Below are 18,588 nucleotides of genomic sequence, written 5' to 3'. Positions count from 1 at the left end.
AAATTCATTCACAAGAACCACACAATATCACCAAATCTTTTAAAGAGAAAGGGAGGATATTAGAAGAAAGTTACTTGCCTATTACTTGCTTGCTCGTGACTGGACTTGGGACGGGATGCGACTTGGAGGAACTGGAACTTGGCTTTTCAGACCTGCCGCCCTCTTCCGAGCTTCAGGTCTTGCACTTTCCCTGATGCTATTAATGTTTAGTGCTGAGGTTCAGGGCTTTGTCTCGTGTGGGGGTTCCGTCTCTCGGCTCCGCTGCCTGTAGGTCTGATGCAGTTTTCTTTCTGGGACTTTGACTCAAGCTCCCAGCTTCTTCTCCTCTTTGTTTCTTTGTGGTGTCCTCCTCTCTGGGAGCTCTTTTCACTTTTCCGACGGTATCAGTGCATACTGCCTCCTTGGTGATGGGGCCATGGATTGCCTCTGCTTCACTTACATGTTCCTGGTGATTGTCTCTATAGTGGCTGCTCAGGTTCCACCTCTTGGGATAGGTGTTCAAGCACCTTGTGCAATGGAACTCCAAGCCAGAACCGTGCCTTTCTCTTTGATGCCTCTGGAGCGATTTCGTTGACGGATACGTCCTTGGAACATTTCAGGCACTGTACGGACTCCATATTGTAGTAATAGGTTTGGGAGGTATGACTTTTCCTGGGATATGCAACCCTTTCATATTGGCTCTGTCTTAAGGTTACCTGCTCCCATACTTCCAGTGTCCATTCCCTATCTCCACTTTTCATATAATCTTTGTCCTGAATCATGTTCTAGTACGTTTTCCGTTGTTGATGTCCATAGCCCTGTGGCCCTGACCTCCCCCTGGCCAGCTGGGAAGGCCCGTTCCCGTTTCCCGACCTCTTCCAGTGTCCTTCCTGACCACAATAAAAGCAAACTGAGGGTGACCCTTGCTGTCGTCCTCGTCCAGGTCCACCAGCTTGGAGTGGTTCCCTCCTTTCTGCCACCAGTTCTCTCATCAGCTTCCCTAACTCCTTGGCCCATTCAGGGGTTGGCAGCGTCCTCCCCTCATATGTGTTCTCGTTTGACGTAACTTCCTGAATTTTCCTGGTGAATTTGGCTTCTGGCTTCCTGATACCTTGTCGCTGCCTCTCCGCCAAGAGGTATGCTTCTGTCTCGATTGCTGCCCGATGGCCTCATCCAAGTTCTTAGGACAAGCGAGAAAGATCCCTGCCCTAATCTCCGGGTCTGAGATTGCATCAGAAAAATGTCCTCGTGCTAGTCTTTCATGCACATCTCGTTTCAGCTCCGGGTATGCCAATGAGGTAAGGCGCCGCACTGCTTGTCCCAATTCTTGCAAGTTTTCTCCTGATTTCCTTGCCCGGGCCCTCAGCTCTGTCAGAAAAGTTTCCGCCTCTTTCCCTGGTCCGAACCTCTGTTCTAGTCTCTGACAGAGTGAACTGTAGTTCTGCTGGGCATGTGGTTCTAAGTCGACCAAGATTTCCTGACCCGGGCCACGTAAGCTTGCCGCCAAAAACTGAGCTTTCTGTCTCGAATCCCAGACAATGACAAGTGCACATGATTCAAAATGTGCCTAGTAGTCTCTCCAGGGGTTACTCCCATCGAACCGATCTGGTTGGAAAAAAATTGTTGATTTTCACATCCAGCAATTAGTAGTTAGTCCAGGGACAGCTTGAAGGAGATGGGAGGACAGGGGTACAAGTAGGGGAGACCAAGTTGGGGTGGAACCAGGTGAGCAAAACATTCATGCAAACTACTTTTATACCTCATTAAACATTCATACTTGACTTTTCCTCGGATCATCTTATTGGTAATTACGTTAAAGGGGGGCAGGGGGCTAATGTAAGACTTTACTCTTATTGGTTCAAGATCACCACTCATGACCAAAGACACAGTCCTTTGAAGTGTTCCTCAAAGAGCATATTTCAAAGAATAGTCACAAAGCATGAATGACCACAAAGAACCTGTCTCATATCTAAATCTCCTTTCATAGAGCTTAATCTCCATTAAGTATACAAGTGGATTACAGATTTATGAATGGCATTTAAGTCTAGTAGTAGTAATTATTGTATCGAACATGATGGATTAACACTGTGAATGGCAATAGGGTTATAAAGGCTATATCCCAGTGTGGGAACGGGCTAGCTTTAATTTATGGAGACATGCCAGCACATTTAATAAATACAACTATAATCAATAAAGACAAAGTAAGCTACAGCCGAAAGAGACAAAGATAAAGAGAGAGAGAAGGAGAATACATCAAGAAGAGAGAAGGACTACATGTACATGACCAATATTCCTCCATGTTATAGTCATAACAAGTTTCCTTCTTCTGTTTGCATAGTGAACTTGTCTTGTGATTCATTTCCAAATGTGGGTGACTCATAAAGATTAGTTACTGTTTCTTTGAGATCTTTTCTTTCCTTGTCCTCACTATCTTTAGCTCCAATAACTGTTGGTTGCACCTGTAATGAGAGTCGCCTCCTTAGAGCACATTGTCACAGTGATTATGTTTTCAATATGTTGAGAAATTCAGTCTATGTCCGTGATTGAAGAAGTTCATCTACTGATGTACAATGTCTTTCTGTACCCTCTTAGTATACAACTCTTGATACATGCAACATTTTCAGTCCATATCCAGGAATTCAGAAGTACATGCACATTTGATTTCATTTATTCATTTTTCCACATTCCATTTAAAAAACCTACAGACATAAACAATTACAAAATAATGGACATTTCATAAAATACAAGAAGAACACAAAGAAACAAACAACTAATTTCCAAATTTGGGAAATGATGAGTAAACATGTTGTAGCGAAATGTTATCATCAACAATTGTCTGCTGATTTTACTACACAACCATCAATTGCCTTTCATAATCAACAGACCAGCATTTCCTTTTATATATACTTAAGCTTCCTTTTTATTGTGTATTGACTGATATATCCATCTTTTTATATTGGTGACTACACTCGTACTATACATACAATATCATAACAAACTATAATACACATTTATAATGGACATCGTAGTGTCTGGTAAGTAAGAATCTTAAATCAGAAAAATGCTTTAAACATACTGGGAGAACTGGAGTAAGCACAGGCATTTAATGTTTTTAACTATGTGATCCTTGTCCGAAAGACAGATAACTGTAAATGTTCTTTACCTAACCTAACTTAAACCTAACTTGAATAATTCCCTTTGATGGGGGCTGTATAGCAAAAATCGAGGGAAAGGGATTGGAACAAGCATAACACAAGTTATACTCTGCATTAATTATTGGGTCTGTCCACTATGTCCTTACCCTGAATGAGAGCTTGTCCCCATGTACATTTTAGATAAGATCCCTTGTCACCCAGCTGCTGTTTCTCTCCTTGTACATCACCCTCGGACCCAGGGGTAAGCCTCTCTGCATGTATTGACTAGGTTGGGCCGCTTCCTCCGGATCCGCCGCCCCTCCCTCAGCCCAAAAGCGGCTGAGTAGGTAGAACCTAGTCCTGATGCCTGGCTTCTGAGTCTCTGATTGCTTTCGTTGCGGCTCGGTTCTCCTCTAGAGCTTTCCCTCCTCCTCTCTGCCTATCTATATTCTTACCCTCAAATCCCACCCTTTACATTCTCTCCTAGCAAGCCATTCTACACTATAAAGAATGAAAAATATCTCAGAGTTGTAAAGGAACTTTTTCTGCTTATTAAGCACTATACACAGATTACGACCACCTTTCCCCATAGGGAGCAAATTCAATTGTTTCCGTAAACGTGCGCTCACTCAAATAGTTTTTAAACCAAGATGCACTATTTTGTACCATTCAAGTTTCTTTACGAGCAGATTGTGATCTACAGTATCAAACGCTTTCTTTAAATCCAGCGCTGAAGATTGATGCTTGTTATTCACTTCCACCTAACCCTAACCCTCAACATCTTGTATCCAGCATTTTCTTGTAGATTAATGCACAATTCAAGCAAAGGTGAAAGTAAAGAAATATATATATTTATTGATAAAAAAATGACAGTTATACTGAAATCCTTTATAGCTGCTTTCCTAACTTTTAACTGAGCTATCATTGTTTGTTGCTAGACATTATGCCACTAAATTTCTCTGTTAAGGTGTCATTGAAATTCTTGATTTTACTTTTAATCTGTAACTGTATACTATTCACACCATAACATTGAGTTCTTTAAAATATAGTCTAAATATAAGAAAAAGGTCATAATTTTTCTGAATAAATTTAACCAAACTGAAATTGAAGTGGATTCTACGAGTGTAATATTTCAATGGAAAGTTTGGAATCTTGTGTCAGAAAATACGCAAAATGAAACAATGACAAAGTCTAGTGACTAATTGGTGGTTTCGAGTCAACGGGTCTCACATTAGGGACTTTTAGATTTGCACGTCGACAGCTTTGACTGCAACGTGTGACGTCATTTTAAGGCATTGCGCATGCGTTACGTCGTCTCAGTCGGCGATCGAGAATGCGTCAACCTTGATTTTCCTAAATCTAGTACATACATACATACATATTGGTATTTATATAGCGCCTTTACATGCTCAAGGTACTAGTATGCCGCGTGCGCGTAAAATATACAGTTCCTCAGGTAGACAAAGGAACATCCCTTCCCTGCTATTATGTAAAAATGTGTAGAACAGGTGTCACATGCATATTCACCCGTTCTACACATTTTTTTTTACATAATAGCAGTGAAGGGATGTTCTTTTGTTGAGGGTAGAATGATGAACTGTATTTGTCCTCTTTCTTTGTCCGTGATGTTCATAGTGTTACTTCCTGCATGCATGTATATCGTCGAGTGCAATCTAAAAGATTTCTAATTGTAGTCAACATGGGCAGTTAAGTACGTTGACATGCATGATCAGTCGGTGTTCATCGTGTTCTCGTCCACTCAATCTAAAAGTCCCTAATGTTAAAGAATCACCAACCCCATTACCCCTCCTTTCCCATATATTTATATTTAGAACAATAAGCTAGTTTAAAGACCGTCAATCACTATGAAAATGACAGACAAAGAAAGCGGACAAAATATACAGTTCCTCAGGTAGACAAAGGAACATCCCTTCACTGCTATTATGTAAAAATGTGTAGAACAGGTGAATATGCATGTGACACCTGTTCTACACATTTTTACATAATAGCAGTGAAGGGATGTTCCTTTGTCTACCTGATGAACTGTATATTTTGTCCGCTTTCTTTGTCCGTCATATTCATAGTGAATACTACTGAGCTCTCAACTAACATAAGAAAAAGAGGATCATGGGGGACCAACAGGCACCGATTTGGGAAGTTTTCTATGTAGAGGGAGCAAGTAGCTACAAAAGTAGGACAGTGGGGCTTTAAGGCTTGTTCAAGAATACCTAAATTTCTTAGAAACGTATGTGTTTGGATCTCTGTACCAAAACTTATAATTATATACTTTAAGGTAGGAGCTAAATTTTGTTTGATCGCAATATGTGCTATTGTTGTTGTGCAGAGATATTAACTCTATTTGAAATCATTTTAGAATTTCTGACATTTTCAAGTAGTATTCTGTCAAAATCAAGATGTTAATTACGAGTCGTTCATTGAAGAATATATTTTATTTTATGATTATTTATAAGCAAATAAATGTACATATTATATATGAAAAAATTGAACAAATCTATGAAATTTAATACGTCTCCATCCAAGTCTTTTGTTTTTCTGAGTTTTGAAGTATATTGAATCTCTTTAGAATAATACATGTGGATGTTTACCCAATACAACAGATTTTTTATGTTTTTACTAGAACGTTAGAGCATTAATAATGTACCAACATGTTTTTTTCTTCATATTAATGATCATATTCTGTTTAACCAGAAACTTTTTAAAAGCAAAATTCAGACTCATGATATGATTATTTTGCAGGATGGAACTGTTTGAAAATAACTTCTAAATGGCAAAACAAAGCAGTGATTCATTTATTTCAGTTATGTCTTTGTGAAGTGATTGAATCTATATGAACTACTTCATTCACTTGTTACAAATAATAAACCCTTTCACGGTTAAGGTCGCCATTTTAATTTGCGAGTAAACATTGCGTCATCAATGTTTTCAGATGTGCATGTATTGTTGCGTCACTGCCTGCGCTGTGCACTCACATCATATTGACACAGGCGCCATTGTAAATTACGAGTAAACAACTTTGTTTACTCGTAATTTACAATGGCGCCATGGTCAGCGCATATGCACTCTTGTAACCATGAAAGGGTGTATTGTATTTGAATACCGGTAGTCAGAATGCAAGTTGTATACATTAGTTTTTGCTAGGTAAGGCAAACCTGGCTTGCTTAACCTCACAAAATGTAAGATAAGCAATATGCATTCTGACTATTTTGATAATTTATAACAGGTGAATGAAATAATTTGTTAGGAGGCACTTCACAAAGGCGTATGCATTAAATTTGTTTACATTACGAAATGGCCAGTTACACGTCCATACGCTTCCTCAATTCTCATCTTTCTTTCTCTTCCTCTCTGTCCCTCAGAACATCACTTTATCTGTGTTCTTCTTTAAACAATTCGTTCACTTACTTTAAAAGTCCTGCTGTAACAAATCTGAAATATCCATCACTCTGATATTTTAAAGTAGTTTATTGAAAATAATCATTCAGAGTTTCTTGATATACATATAGTTGTAAAAGAAAATAGTTTGATTTTTTACAAAGATTTGTTCAATTACATGTAGACCACTAGATTAAATATGTACAAATTCTGTTGAACTTTGCAGGAATTATGAATATGTCACGTATGTCCTATCTGTGAAATTTAAACGTTAGCAGTGTCCTAGTACCGGTATTCAAATGATGCAAGGAAACCCGTTTACTTGCTAGACTTCACTGTCAGACACTATTGAGTGACTGATTAACTTCTTTTTTTTCCTTTGGTAATAACAAACATAAAATGAGCATTTGTCTACATCAATGACCCATGGCCAAAATTAAACTGATTGAATCTTTAAAAAGCAAACTATTTAATTATATGACCGCGATCACTAAATTTGATTCGATTCGACAACTAACAATCGTCATTTTCCCACTAAAAGACATTTTCAAGCCCTTTTGTTTTAAGGGGAGTTCTAAATTACTTTTACCTTTCAAATGCTGTTGGAGTTTAACCTTTTCATTTTTTTGGCCTGCAAATGGGACATAGTACCTATAATGTGGACATCTAAAAATACCTGTCATAGGTTTTTACAATATAAAATAGGTGATTCCAACTGTGACACTATCCCCCATATGACATGTTGATTTTCCCCACCTGTTACATCCAAATTGTGTAATATCCAAAGTTTATGTATAGCACATAACACATAGGCATAATTGCATGTCTCTATTCACTTTACAGAACAGAATGCAGGAGTGGAAGTGGTGCACTAGGTCCATAATCATGATTGTGAGAAATTACAAAAATGTGCTAAATAATCCATAAGTGACTAGTGGTTTTTTCAAGAATTCATCCTTGAATATCATATGAGAATAGTCTTACCAGTTATCTGCTTATAACAATGACAAAACATTTATAAAAACAATTCAACTAAAGCACACTATTTACACTAAATAAAATAATTGTTCAGAATTAAAATGAATGTGAATCATATTCTATTAAGCACCTACTTCGAAAAAGAAGGAAATGTATGATTACAAAAGTTGGACGGATGATGGCTTATATAAATCACACTTAAAATACATATTTAACAATTTATCCATACAAAATTCGACAAAGAACCAAAGATTCAAAACATGTACCTTTGTATCACCCACTGTAATATATCCCAATTCAGAACCATACATAAGTGATTGGTAATACATGCTCTCTTTACTGCTGGGGTCACTATTATGCAAATCTAGGCCAGAGGGGTCAAGTAGGACCAAGACGAAAAAGAAGGAAAAAAAATCATGGTGTCGTGTAGAGTACCGAAGTATGACATTATACTGGCCAAGTTGTCAAGGTTGCTGGTTCCAAACAATTATGTGGTAATCAATGACGTGGTGATCACACCAGACCCAAAGACTGAGTTAACCCTGCTTCAGCTCATTGCTTGAATGATGTCATGGTGAACGTCGTGCCCAGGCCCTGCCATCAGTAACCTGTATGACGAGTGAACATGACGTCAGTACTTTTCCTATTCTATCGACTCCCTTGATTCACCTAGAAGTGTGGGAGTCTAGTGTTTCAATTCATGAAGAGAATCACCCAAAATCAAGTATTGCCCTTAATTGCCTGAATATGTGGACGTGAGCATAACGCGCTGAGGGGTAAACCATCTTGAACTTAGGCCCAGAAGATCGCCCATTTACTACAGTTCATCTTGATCACATTAATGAAGCAGCAACCAGTCGAGGAGAGGCGCTCTGCGAAATATAAGGATGGTTAAAGCGAGATCCAGCAATCTCAAATTGGGTGGGGGTAGGGGTTCTGTATCTTCCCCGGATCCAATTGGGAGTATAGGACTCCCGCCCCCCCCCCACTCAGTGTTATTTAGGGTACACATATGCGTGTTCCTAGCACCCCCCCCCCCCTTTCAGCACAATTCCGGTGTGTAAAGTCAATAAGGGTAGACCTTTTTCTTTCGTTACGAGCCGGAGATTTTGGGAACACGCATGCGGTCCCTCCGTTCCAAGAGTAGGGGGGGGGGGTTGAGGGTGGGATAGGACTTCAAGAGCCCCGGAGAGTGTCAAGTTTCCATTGCTCTGGATCACATTACAATGCAGCCACCGGTCGAGGACAGACCCTCTCCATCATCCGTCGGTAACCGTGAGACGCCATCAAGCACTCTCAAGTTGGGTAGAGCCTGAAATATCCTGGACGATAGAAAGAAAGAAAAGGAAAGAAAATGTTGAAAGTTGGAGAATCAAATATGGGAGCAGATATTTCAAATGGGCTGGAGGAGGGGGAGGGGGGGGGGGGGCGGGGGAGGCAATTTCAAAAGCATTGTCATATTTCATGGTCGAGTGGATATGTCACAGGCATATCCACTGGCTGCGGCACTAATGTCCTTTGGTAAGACATTTATCTACGTTTGCCACACTCAACCCAGGTGGGGTAAATAAGTACCTGGTAGGATTATTCCTTGAAATGCACTGTGCGCTGATTACAGCTGCGGGAGCTAAAGTTAGGGTAATTTCCAAAGATCTTTGGAAGCGCATAGAGATGTTATTTCATAACATATTATGCGCTTTACAAGAACTGAAATTCCAATACAAAGGCCTGTAGTTATTACAACTTTCAAAAATTCATAACTTTCTTATTTTCTTGTTGGATTTCATTTAATAAACTTTCACCAGTCTATTTCCCAGATTGTTCTGCTCATTACAGAGGTTGGGGTGTATATATACCTCTGTCTGTAGTTCTCCATGAAGCAGATAGGATTCCTTCTCAGGTCCAAAGACTCCAGGCGTGTCTTCCTCAAGACACTGATGCTATCAAATGAGTTGATCGAGTTGTCGCTGAGGTTAAGTACTTCTAAAACAGGACATCTTGGTAATTTCTAGAATAAAAGCAAGGGGAAGATATAGAGAAGAGTTATCGAGAGTAAACATCACACATCCATTTCTTCAATTTCAGGTTTGTTTTACAACATCATAGAACATCATATTCTGTTTAATCTACTTCACAGCTCTTTCACTTCTCATTCCCAAGTCCTGAAAAAAGCTGGCTTCCAATCCTTTTAATCCATTGCTCCACACTTATAGAACAAACTACCTGCATTTCTAAGACATAATACTTCACACATGACTTAAACAAAAAACATCTGAAAAATATGCATCTACAATTCTACTTGATAACAAAAGTGGGAAGAAAAGAGAGGGAGAAAGGTGTAGAAAAAAGGTGAAAGGACCGCCTTCAGCACCTTCCCTTAATCAGAGGCCTTGTATATGTCTGTTTCATTTTCAGAGTATTACTGGTGCCCCCACCACCACCCCACTCCATGATGTCAGAGCCCCTTCAATGGCAGGATCGACTCACACTATGCCACAGTTTTCTCACCTTGAATGATGTAATGAAGTTTTTGCTTGCATTCAGTTCTCTACAGCTATTTAGAAAGAGAGCAAAGAGAATAATGATTTTTTTTACAACAATCCTTGAAATACATACATACCTAAAATACATAAAACCAGTGTTTAAGTTGAAATAGAGCAAAAGTGAGCTAAATTGGCCCATATACACTTGAACAAATATAAACAACAATCTTTCAAAACTCTAGAAATGCATATGTATGCTATATTTGTGTGTTCTATATTATGTAGCTTAGTATTTACATCCCTTGTAGATACCTTACATTCTTTTTATTCACCTTGCCATATTGTTAATGTATGTATTTTGTTGAGTATAGGGCCACGCTCACAAGCTTAGCCTAAAGGGGTCCTAAAACCATTCATTTTTATGATGTAATCAAGTTAATGTTTATTAATGTACTCCCTGCAGTTTCTTTTTTATGTAAAAGGTTATATTAATCGATCTCTGTTTGGTTTTGAATAAAATGAACTTGAACTTCAACTATACATCATAAAATAATATGATAAGTGCTACAAGAACAGATTATTAGCATTATAATGTTCTTACCAGTTGAATGAGATGTCTGAAAGGTTGATGATATTATCGTCTCTGATCTGAACGGTCTCCGCTCTGATCAATCTCTTCATGATGCGATGAAGGTTCTCTTTCTGGTAGTCATGGTGGAGATCTTGAAATGACAGGTTCGCATGCTGTATAGAAAGTAATGGAAATATATCAATTGGTATCAATCGTTGCAGCTAGACACAGGTGGAATGTAGGTCCAGTGATTGAGGGGGCATTATGGGGGGGGGGGGGGGGGGGTTACATAAAAGGTACGGAAAAGGGTTACCAGTCTTACTCAGCATATAAAATGTGATTTAACCAGGCTATTGATTAGGGAAGTGTACAGGAGGCATTTTCAAACTCTGTCTTTTTTCTCCATTTTTCTATAGCAAATCATTTGGTTTTGCAGTCCCCCATATGCCTCTGTTATATTTAGAGTACAAGTTTTACATAGAAATAAACATGTGATAATTTACATCTTTGCATGGATCGTGTAGTGTGCGTTTATTACTGTGTCCGTTTGCTAAACTTGATACATGTATGGAAGTCTGGAAGGCCACTACATTCACTAGTATCAAAAGCTACTTGTGAAAACATTACATGTAAATACTACAGCCTCCCCATTTGATTTGCAGTGCACATGACCCCTTGTGCCCCCTCCTCCTTGTGGAACAATTCACAATCATTCTTTACAAAATTTTCTTAAAATGATGCCTTCACTGCAATGACTGTTTTAAGACGTCTTTAATTACCTTTGTATTTTCCCAGTCCTCCGCCTGTTTCTGATGGGCCTTTCTCTCCTGCCCCATCTTGCCATGATGAATCTTCCTACCCTGATCATCCTGGACCTTCTTAAAGATCTTCTCCTTGACCTCCGGTGCCTTCCGCACCCTGGGGAAGTGAAGGTCACTGCCCTTTAGGTCATTGGAGCGCAGCTCGTGCCACAGAGTGTACCGAAATCGCTCTGATGGGAGCTGAATAGTTGGAAAATAAGGAGATAATGATTATAATAATAATAATAATACTCAGTTTTTATATAGCGCTTATTAGAATCACTAAGCGTTTCCAAACTTGAAGATTATTATCCCGGCTTTAGCTGTGCTGCCATTGGGCGCTCTAGCATTTCAAAGAATAAATTTCTGCCAGGTACCCATTTACATCACCTGGGTGGAGTGTGGTAAATGTAGATCAATGTCTTGCCAAAGTGATTGATGATGAATTATGTGTCATTTTCAATTCAGCCTATTTTACTTTAAGAAAATACACCCCCGGAAAAAAGTAAAATCTTGGGATGTACATCTACATGTAGACACAATTACAAGGATTTGTGTTTACAAGGCAAATAAACAATAGTTTTAAGGTGATACAACGTGATATACAACAACAATAATTGTTTGCAAGTGGAAGGATGGAAAATGGAAGATGTGTTCACAGGCCTTGCTAATCGATCAAAAGGTGAATATTAAAGTCAGAGAGAGAGAGAGAGAGAGAGACAAGCAGTCAGGAGAGAGAGAGAGAAGGCAAGAGACAGAGAGAAGAGATATGAATTGATACACATATTCTATGACAAATTCTCAATGAATACAAAAACAAATTAAACAATACATGACTCGTCACCACCTTAAAGCAGCTAGCCTATGTCGTACATTCCTTACCTTGGGTAGCTTGACGAGTTTATTCCCAGATTTTTCGGCATTTTTAGGTGAGCTGACCGTGATGATAGGGACCGTGTTCCAGTTGCTATCGGTCTGCTTGCCGTTATTGCCCGGGTAGGCTGGAGGACTGTATTAAAGACAATGCAAGAAGGGTTACAAACATGTATTCAATTATTTCCAGTGCAATCAAACATGCATTCAAATATTCCAATGCCATCAAACATGCATTCAAATATTCTGATTCCATCAAACGTGCATTTAAACATTTTAGTCAATACATTCCAGGTCTATTGGTTCGTTTGATGTTATTGCCCAGATAAAGAATGCAATATAGGATTAAAAAACAATGAGTTCATTTCCACATTTGACAATCTCCACTCGGGGTTGTATACTGAAAAAATGTTATCTTTCAGGTATGTTGAATGTGATAACGACTGAATTATAGATATTTTTTCCTTTTTTCCCATGCAAATGTTAGTAGTGTGATTATGGTAATCACGATTTCATTATGCTTTATTCTCCAATACATGATTATGTAAGGAGTAACCTATCAATAAAGAATTTCAAAATGACCTCCATATTGAGAAGGAAAATGAAATTTTTACATAATTATCCCCCGACCCCCTTCCTATAGACAGAAGTATAACCATCTGGTATAGGGAATTCTTGATAAAGCTGACATTTGTCAACCTTCCTCATACACAGATAGTAATCCTTGCCGCACGCACAAGGGGTGGGTGGGGGGGGGGGGGGAACACGTATTTACAAGCCGATTTTGCCGGAATCTAGCGAAAAAGTTTTTCCTTGGCTTAACCTATATTGCTATATATAGACTTAACAGTTTGAGTGAGAAAACAAGTTATCATTGGAAAGAATAAAGATCAAGTTTCATATACTATAAATAACATGGGCAATGAAATTTGGATCATGGATTGGGTTTCAAATTTTGTTATCATTTTTTGAATATCACAATCATTGTCACGAAAGAGACATCATTACAAAAAAATACCTTAATATATTATTCTCATGTATGTATCTCTGTCAGGCCAAAAAGTCACCGAAAGCTTCAGTCTCTGATATCGACGGTTAATTGTTCCGCCGAGATTGCATCTGGCTCCTCTGACCGCGTCGACAAATGTCAGTTTTATTAAAGAATGACCCATACCAGACGGTTATTTCTGTCTAGATCTAGCCAAAAATATGAAGTGGTCGGAAAAGGTATTCCCACTTTTTCCCTCTCACACATTCACACAAACATGTGTGATTATTTAGAGAAAACCTTTTTCGCAGGTTCTGTCACAACATACTACCCATTTTACTACCGGTGCTCTATTTTGTTTCTTTCCATTAATTATACGGTGAGTGAGCACCTCTCAATACAATTTTTAAAAATCTACTAAATTGTTAATTTGGTTTTTTCTCCTTTTATACCCCTTCTTCAATCTTAAATCTAATTGGCTACCAAAAATAAATATATCGTCTGGTACATTCGATGATGAATTTCATGAGAAAAATCTCATTTCAGATTGGTCAGCCTTAACACCCAGCAACAACAACAACAATCATTTCATTTTCATTCGCCATGCACACATAATTATGCATATGCCATGCCGTAGACCTCTATGATCTAATTATCATGATTATTTATTATAATTTATATATATTCAAGTAGTACTTATAGCTTACTCTATTGTCATGTTGGTCATATTCCAAGGCAGGATCTACAGCAGTAAATTTGTCACATTTTCAATATTCAGTCGATTTCTGTTGAGCAAAATTGCGTATTTGATACTGATAGTGATACATGTACGTGCTACAATACACCTGTTCGCCGTACAGAAAATGACATGTATCGTAGTTGTGCACTTCTCTGTAGCTGTGTACTTTCGCGTACCTCTGACGTCATAATTGCTATGGATCCTGCTTAATTAGTCTCGCTTCGGGTTGTTGTTACGAGTGTGTTCAATCATGTCATTGCTTCATCAACAGAGCTACCAGAGCTAGAAAATCGTCATTTATGATAATCAAATCAAGGTATTAATTGCGTGATTCATGATTCTCTCATGATTTAGTGGAATTTTTTAATTATTAATTTTGCCTTCTAGAATTGAAAATTGTAATCAAAATATGAGACCAGACTGTATATAGCCATAACCATATCACTTCGTTGAACTTGATAATTGATGTGCAAATTATATACCTCAAGTCTCATCAACATCATTTCAATGTACCCTATCTCAATAGAGCTCCAGCCTTGAGCAGCATGCACTGTGAATATTATAAACAGAGGTGGCCCTCCGGGGGGGGGGGGGGGGGGGGGGGGGGGGAGGAACACAGTTACTTTTTCAAGTACTTTTTCAAGCACCCGAAAAGTGCCCCTTTTTACAAATGAAAAGTGCCCCTTTATTTTTTTAAGAAGTGCCCCTATTTATTTGTAAAAGTGCCCCTTCCCCTTTTCTACCCTGATAAGTGCCCTTTTTATTCGGACACGTGCCCCTTTCCTTCGACAAGTTCCCATTTTTCTTTGCAATAAGTGTCCATTTTTCATTCTAATAAGTTCCCTGTTTAATTTCTAGTAAGTGCCCCTAGTTAGGTACGAGAAGTGCCTCTCTTCACTTTTGATAAGTGCCCCCTTCACCTCTGATAATTGTCCTATTTCAATCTGAGAGGTGCCTCTTTTACTTTGACAAGTGCCCCTTTTCTTTTGTAAGAAGTGCCCCTTCCCCTTTTAATAACTACCCCAATTTCAACTCGGATAAGCGCACCTTATATTTTCACGTGTGCCCTTTTTCCTTTCTAATAAGTGCCCCTTTTCCTAATGATAAGTGCCCCATTAAAAAAAGAGCCCCTTCCCCTTCTCATAAGTGCCCCTTCTCTGGTAATTGACCCTTTTCAGGTACAACAAGTTACTCCTTTTCACTTTAGATCAGTGCCCCCTTCATCTCCGATAAATGCCCCTTTAAATTCTGATCGGTGCCCATTTTATTTCAACTAATACACAAATTTCCTTTTTTTACAAGTGCCCCTTTTCATTCACATAAGTGCATCTTTTCATATCTGGTCATTGCCCCTTTTAAGGTGCGATAAGTGCCTCTTTTTACCTCTGATAATTTCCCTTTTAACAATGATACGTGCCCCTTTCCCTTTCTAGTAAGGGACCTATCCCCTTTTCATAAATGCCCCTTTTTACCTCTTATAAATGCCCCTATCAAAATCTGATGGGGCTCCTTTTCCGTCGACAAATACTCATTTCCTAATCTCATGACTGACTTTTTCCATTCCTGGTGAGTGCTTTTTTTCGAGGGTGTAAGAAATGCCCCATTTGCACCTCTGATAATTACTCTTTGTACTTTGGCACATGCTCTTTTTCTTTCCTGATAGGTGTCCCCTTTTCCTCTCATCATTAAACGCGCCCTAGCTAATTTCAAGCGACTAAAAGCAATTCCTCCCAAAAGTCGCTCTCTACGTTCGCACGTATCTAGAAGATATACTTGTGTTACTTATCAAAGGTCTTTTCAGTCTTCCGTTATAAGAATGTGCTTATAACCCCTGCATATCTGCCAATATGATTGGTTTTTTTCCTCTTTATAAGATCTAATTTTTCGCACTGCGACGTCACACATCTTAACAAAAGCTCAGAGGTTTTTTGTATTTTATTACGGTCAGATGAACATCCAGAGGCCCTCATTAGGGCCCTTGGTGGGGTTCAGGGACAGAGCCCCTGGAAGCTCTAAGGTTTTAGGTATTTAATTATGGTCAGATGAGCATCCAGGGGTGAAGCCCCCGTAAGCTCATCCCGTAAGATGAGCATATTTTGATATCTCATTTGTGACATTGGTAGGTCACACATTGTTTTCTCTCTCTTTCTTTCTTTTCCTCTATTTCAAAAAGTGAGAGGGGCTCGAGCCCCCGAGCCCCGTCGTTCTGCAGACCCTGACATGAAACCGTCTTAATAAGCATATTTTTGCCCAACTATTAATTTGGGAATTAGTAATTTTCCAACAAACGCATAAAAGGTATGATTTACAAAAAAAAAAGAGAGAAATTTCAGCAACCTATGCAACAGTGGCGGATCCAGGGGGGGGGGGGGGGGGGGGGGGGCCGGGGGGCCGGGGGGCCCGGGCTCCCCCCTTGAGAAAAAAAACCATGCAAAATCACGCGATTTTTACCTATTTTGGGGGTTGGGCCCCCCCCCTGGCGCTCAAGGGGGGGGGGGGGGGTGCAAATTTTAAAATTTTCGAGGACCAAAAAAAAAGTTGTGCTCACTACCCCCCCCCCCCCCCCCCCCCCCACTGAGCGACTTTTCGGGTGGCTGAGTCGTTGCGGTTTTTTTTGGGACTCAAAAAAAAAAAAAAAAAATGTCCGCTTACCCCCCCCCCCCCCCCCCTCCCCCCCCTCCCCCCCCCCCCCCCCCCCCACTGAGCGACTTTTCGGCCGGCGCGATTTTCAAATTTTCGGGAGCAAAAAAAAAGAAAAAAAAGTTGGGCCCCCTCCCCTAAGAAATCCTAGTATCGAATTAGAAAAAAAAACCCTCACCTATTAGTACGCCAGTGTTCAGGCGCTCATGTCTCCTCACCTCTATAATAAAAAAACGCACACACTTTCCAATCCTCTTACAATATTTCCACGATATGCGCGAATCGCATATATTATAAAAACCACCATTGATAAATGTAGGGGCATGCGGAATGTATACAAAATTTAATTCCTGTTCACTTTCCTTCTCTTTGAATGGAATATAATTTATATGTGATTCAATTCAGGTTTTGTTCTTTTTTATGTTCTTTTTGGTTAAAAAATACAAACCACCCATAATCCTTTACTGCCCTTTCGGGGGGGGGGGGGGAGGGTGTTATTTTTGTTTGGGTGGGCAAAATGCGTTTTGCCCCCCTGCCCCCCCCCCCCCCCCACTTCCGGCGCCTTTGCACACAACAATTAGTTATATTAGCATTTCAAAGTGTCGATAGCTGCTAATTGTCAATCTCTTTCTTTCGGTGTACCGCCACGGCTCCATGTTTTTTTTTACCCGTACATTAAAATGGCGCCCACAACCGTAAACTGGTGTATTATGCTCACCAGCCCAGCCAATTTTTTTTCGCCAGGCGGGCGTCCTAATTTAATGATCACCCCATCATCGGCTGGTAGCAAGGAAGTAGGGGGAGGTAGCGCTGGTGTGGTGGAGATCAAAGTTAAATAGGCCAGATTCTGGACTACCCGCATAGCAGCGATGAAGTAGGGTAAAACATTTACACACATATATCTCTATTTCCATAATTTGTTTTAATCATTCACAACATATTGACTCGTTATTTGGTTGATACAAAACTCCTCAAATTCCCTCTCATTGACATTAACATCACTCGCCGTGTTAATTTCAGTTTGTAATTTCCGCATGCAGTAACGTTTGTAAATATGCAAATGTTGTGACTCGAGAAATATGTTTGAAATGCTATACTTGTCTTGAAACAATAATACAACCCTTTTCTCCCGCCGTTTAATTTTCTCATGAATCTTACTGTTAAAGGTAATACAAAGTTTTGGGAAATTTTGAAAATTGGCTGGAAGTGATTCTTTACAATTTATATATGTTTGGATGCCCCTGTGGATGTATTATAATCACTAGAAAATTCAGCCCCTAAAACACTTTGACTTTCGAGAAATATTAAATATAAAAATTTACCGGAGCTCCCGGTAAATTTTGATAATTTCAAATAGCGCCTACGGCCATACGATAGTAGCTGCGATCATGAAAATGTCAGAATATGTAGTTGTGATATATAATTTTCAAACGGGAATAGCTAATCGGTCGATTTTAGTCGTGAAACATTGTTTTATAGCTTAATTAATATATTGACCTTGAGAGGGAGCTATACAACATAAAGAGTGTATTATTTACAATTTCATAACTTAAGACTCCATGCACACTTCCTCACTGTCACAAGACTGTGAAATACGGAATCACGCACACTATGCTTTTCGTTTGATATGGGATATCAGTAACATTTTCATGGACATCTGATTGAACAAAGCACATTTGTGCTAAGGGAATCTACATGAGACTGATTTCAAGATCATTTTCCTCGACACACTGCATGTTTTAGCAACTATAAAACCAGATTCATGATACAGAGAAAGACTCTGCTCTTATAATGGGAAAGAGACATTGTAGACGCCTTCATAACACGTTCTAGAAGAGAACTCTTACGTCACTTGTTGCCTGTTACTTTTATTTGAACTGTGTAAGATTATGTGTGAATACTTTTAGCTCTTTCTGAGGAGACGACTCGACGCCTCATTCTACGATTCATTTCGCATTTAACAGGATCTATAGGCAAACAGTGAGTATAATACTTCATTTTTAAATCGTT

General features: G+C 39.2%; 1 protein-coding gene across 1 annotated transcript; it reads right to left on the bottom strand.

Moving 5' to 3' along the window:
• Positions 1-8,571: 8,571 nt before the first annotated feature.
• On the bottom strand, positions 8,572-14,095 carry LOC115924475. Its single transcript, XM_030986638.1, has 7 exons — positions 13,907-14,095; positions 12,221-12,347; positions 11,318-11,539; positions 10,569-10,711; positions 9,993-10,038; positions 9,341-9,492; positions 8,572-8,806 (listed from the first exon to the last, which is right to left on the bottom strand). The coding sequence occupies exons 1-7, from the start codon at positions 13,924-13,926 to the stop codon at positions 8,701-8,703; spliced, it is 816 nt and encodes a 271-aa protein (XP_030842498.1). The 5' UTR covers positions 13,927-14,095; the 3' UTR covers positions 8,572-8,700.
• Between the last annotated feature and the right edge of the window lie 4,493 nt (positions 14,096-18,588).

This window comes from Strongylocentrotus purpuratus, unplaced genomic scaffold (assembly GCF_000002235.5).
Source record: "Strongylocentrotus purpuratus isolate Spur 01 unplaced genomic scaffold, Spur_5.0 spur5_scaffold_16, whole genome shotgun sequence".
In the NCBI taxonomy this organism is placed as follows: domain Eukaryota; kingdom Metazoa; phylum Echinodermata; class Echinoidea; order Camarodonta; family Strongylocentrotidae; genus Strongylocentrotus; species Strongylocentrotus purpuratus.
The sequence above is the reverse complement of the archived record's forward strand: the minus strand, read 5'-3'. Positions and strand labels throughout refer to the sequence as shown.

Bases quoted from the DNA above. Each gene is read 5' to 3' on its own strand.
- LOC115924475 (XM_030986638.1), bottom strand. From the start codon at position 13,926: ATGACCAACATGACAATAGA. The intron at 10,039-10,568 runs GTAAGAACATTA...CTTTCTAAATAG, and splicing joins TCAGACATCTCATTCAACTG to CTGTAGAGAACTGAATGCAA. The intron at 8,807-9,340 runs GTATATATACAC...TCTATCGTCCAG, and splicing joins ATGGAGAACTACAGACAGAG to GATATTTCAGGCTCTACCCA.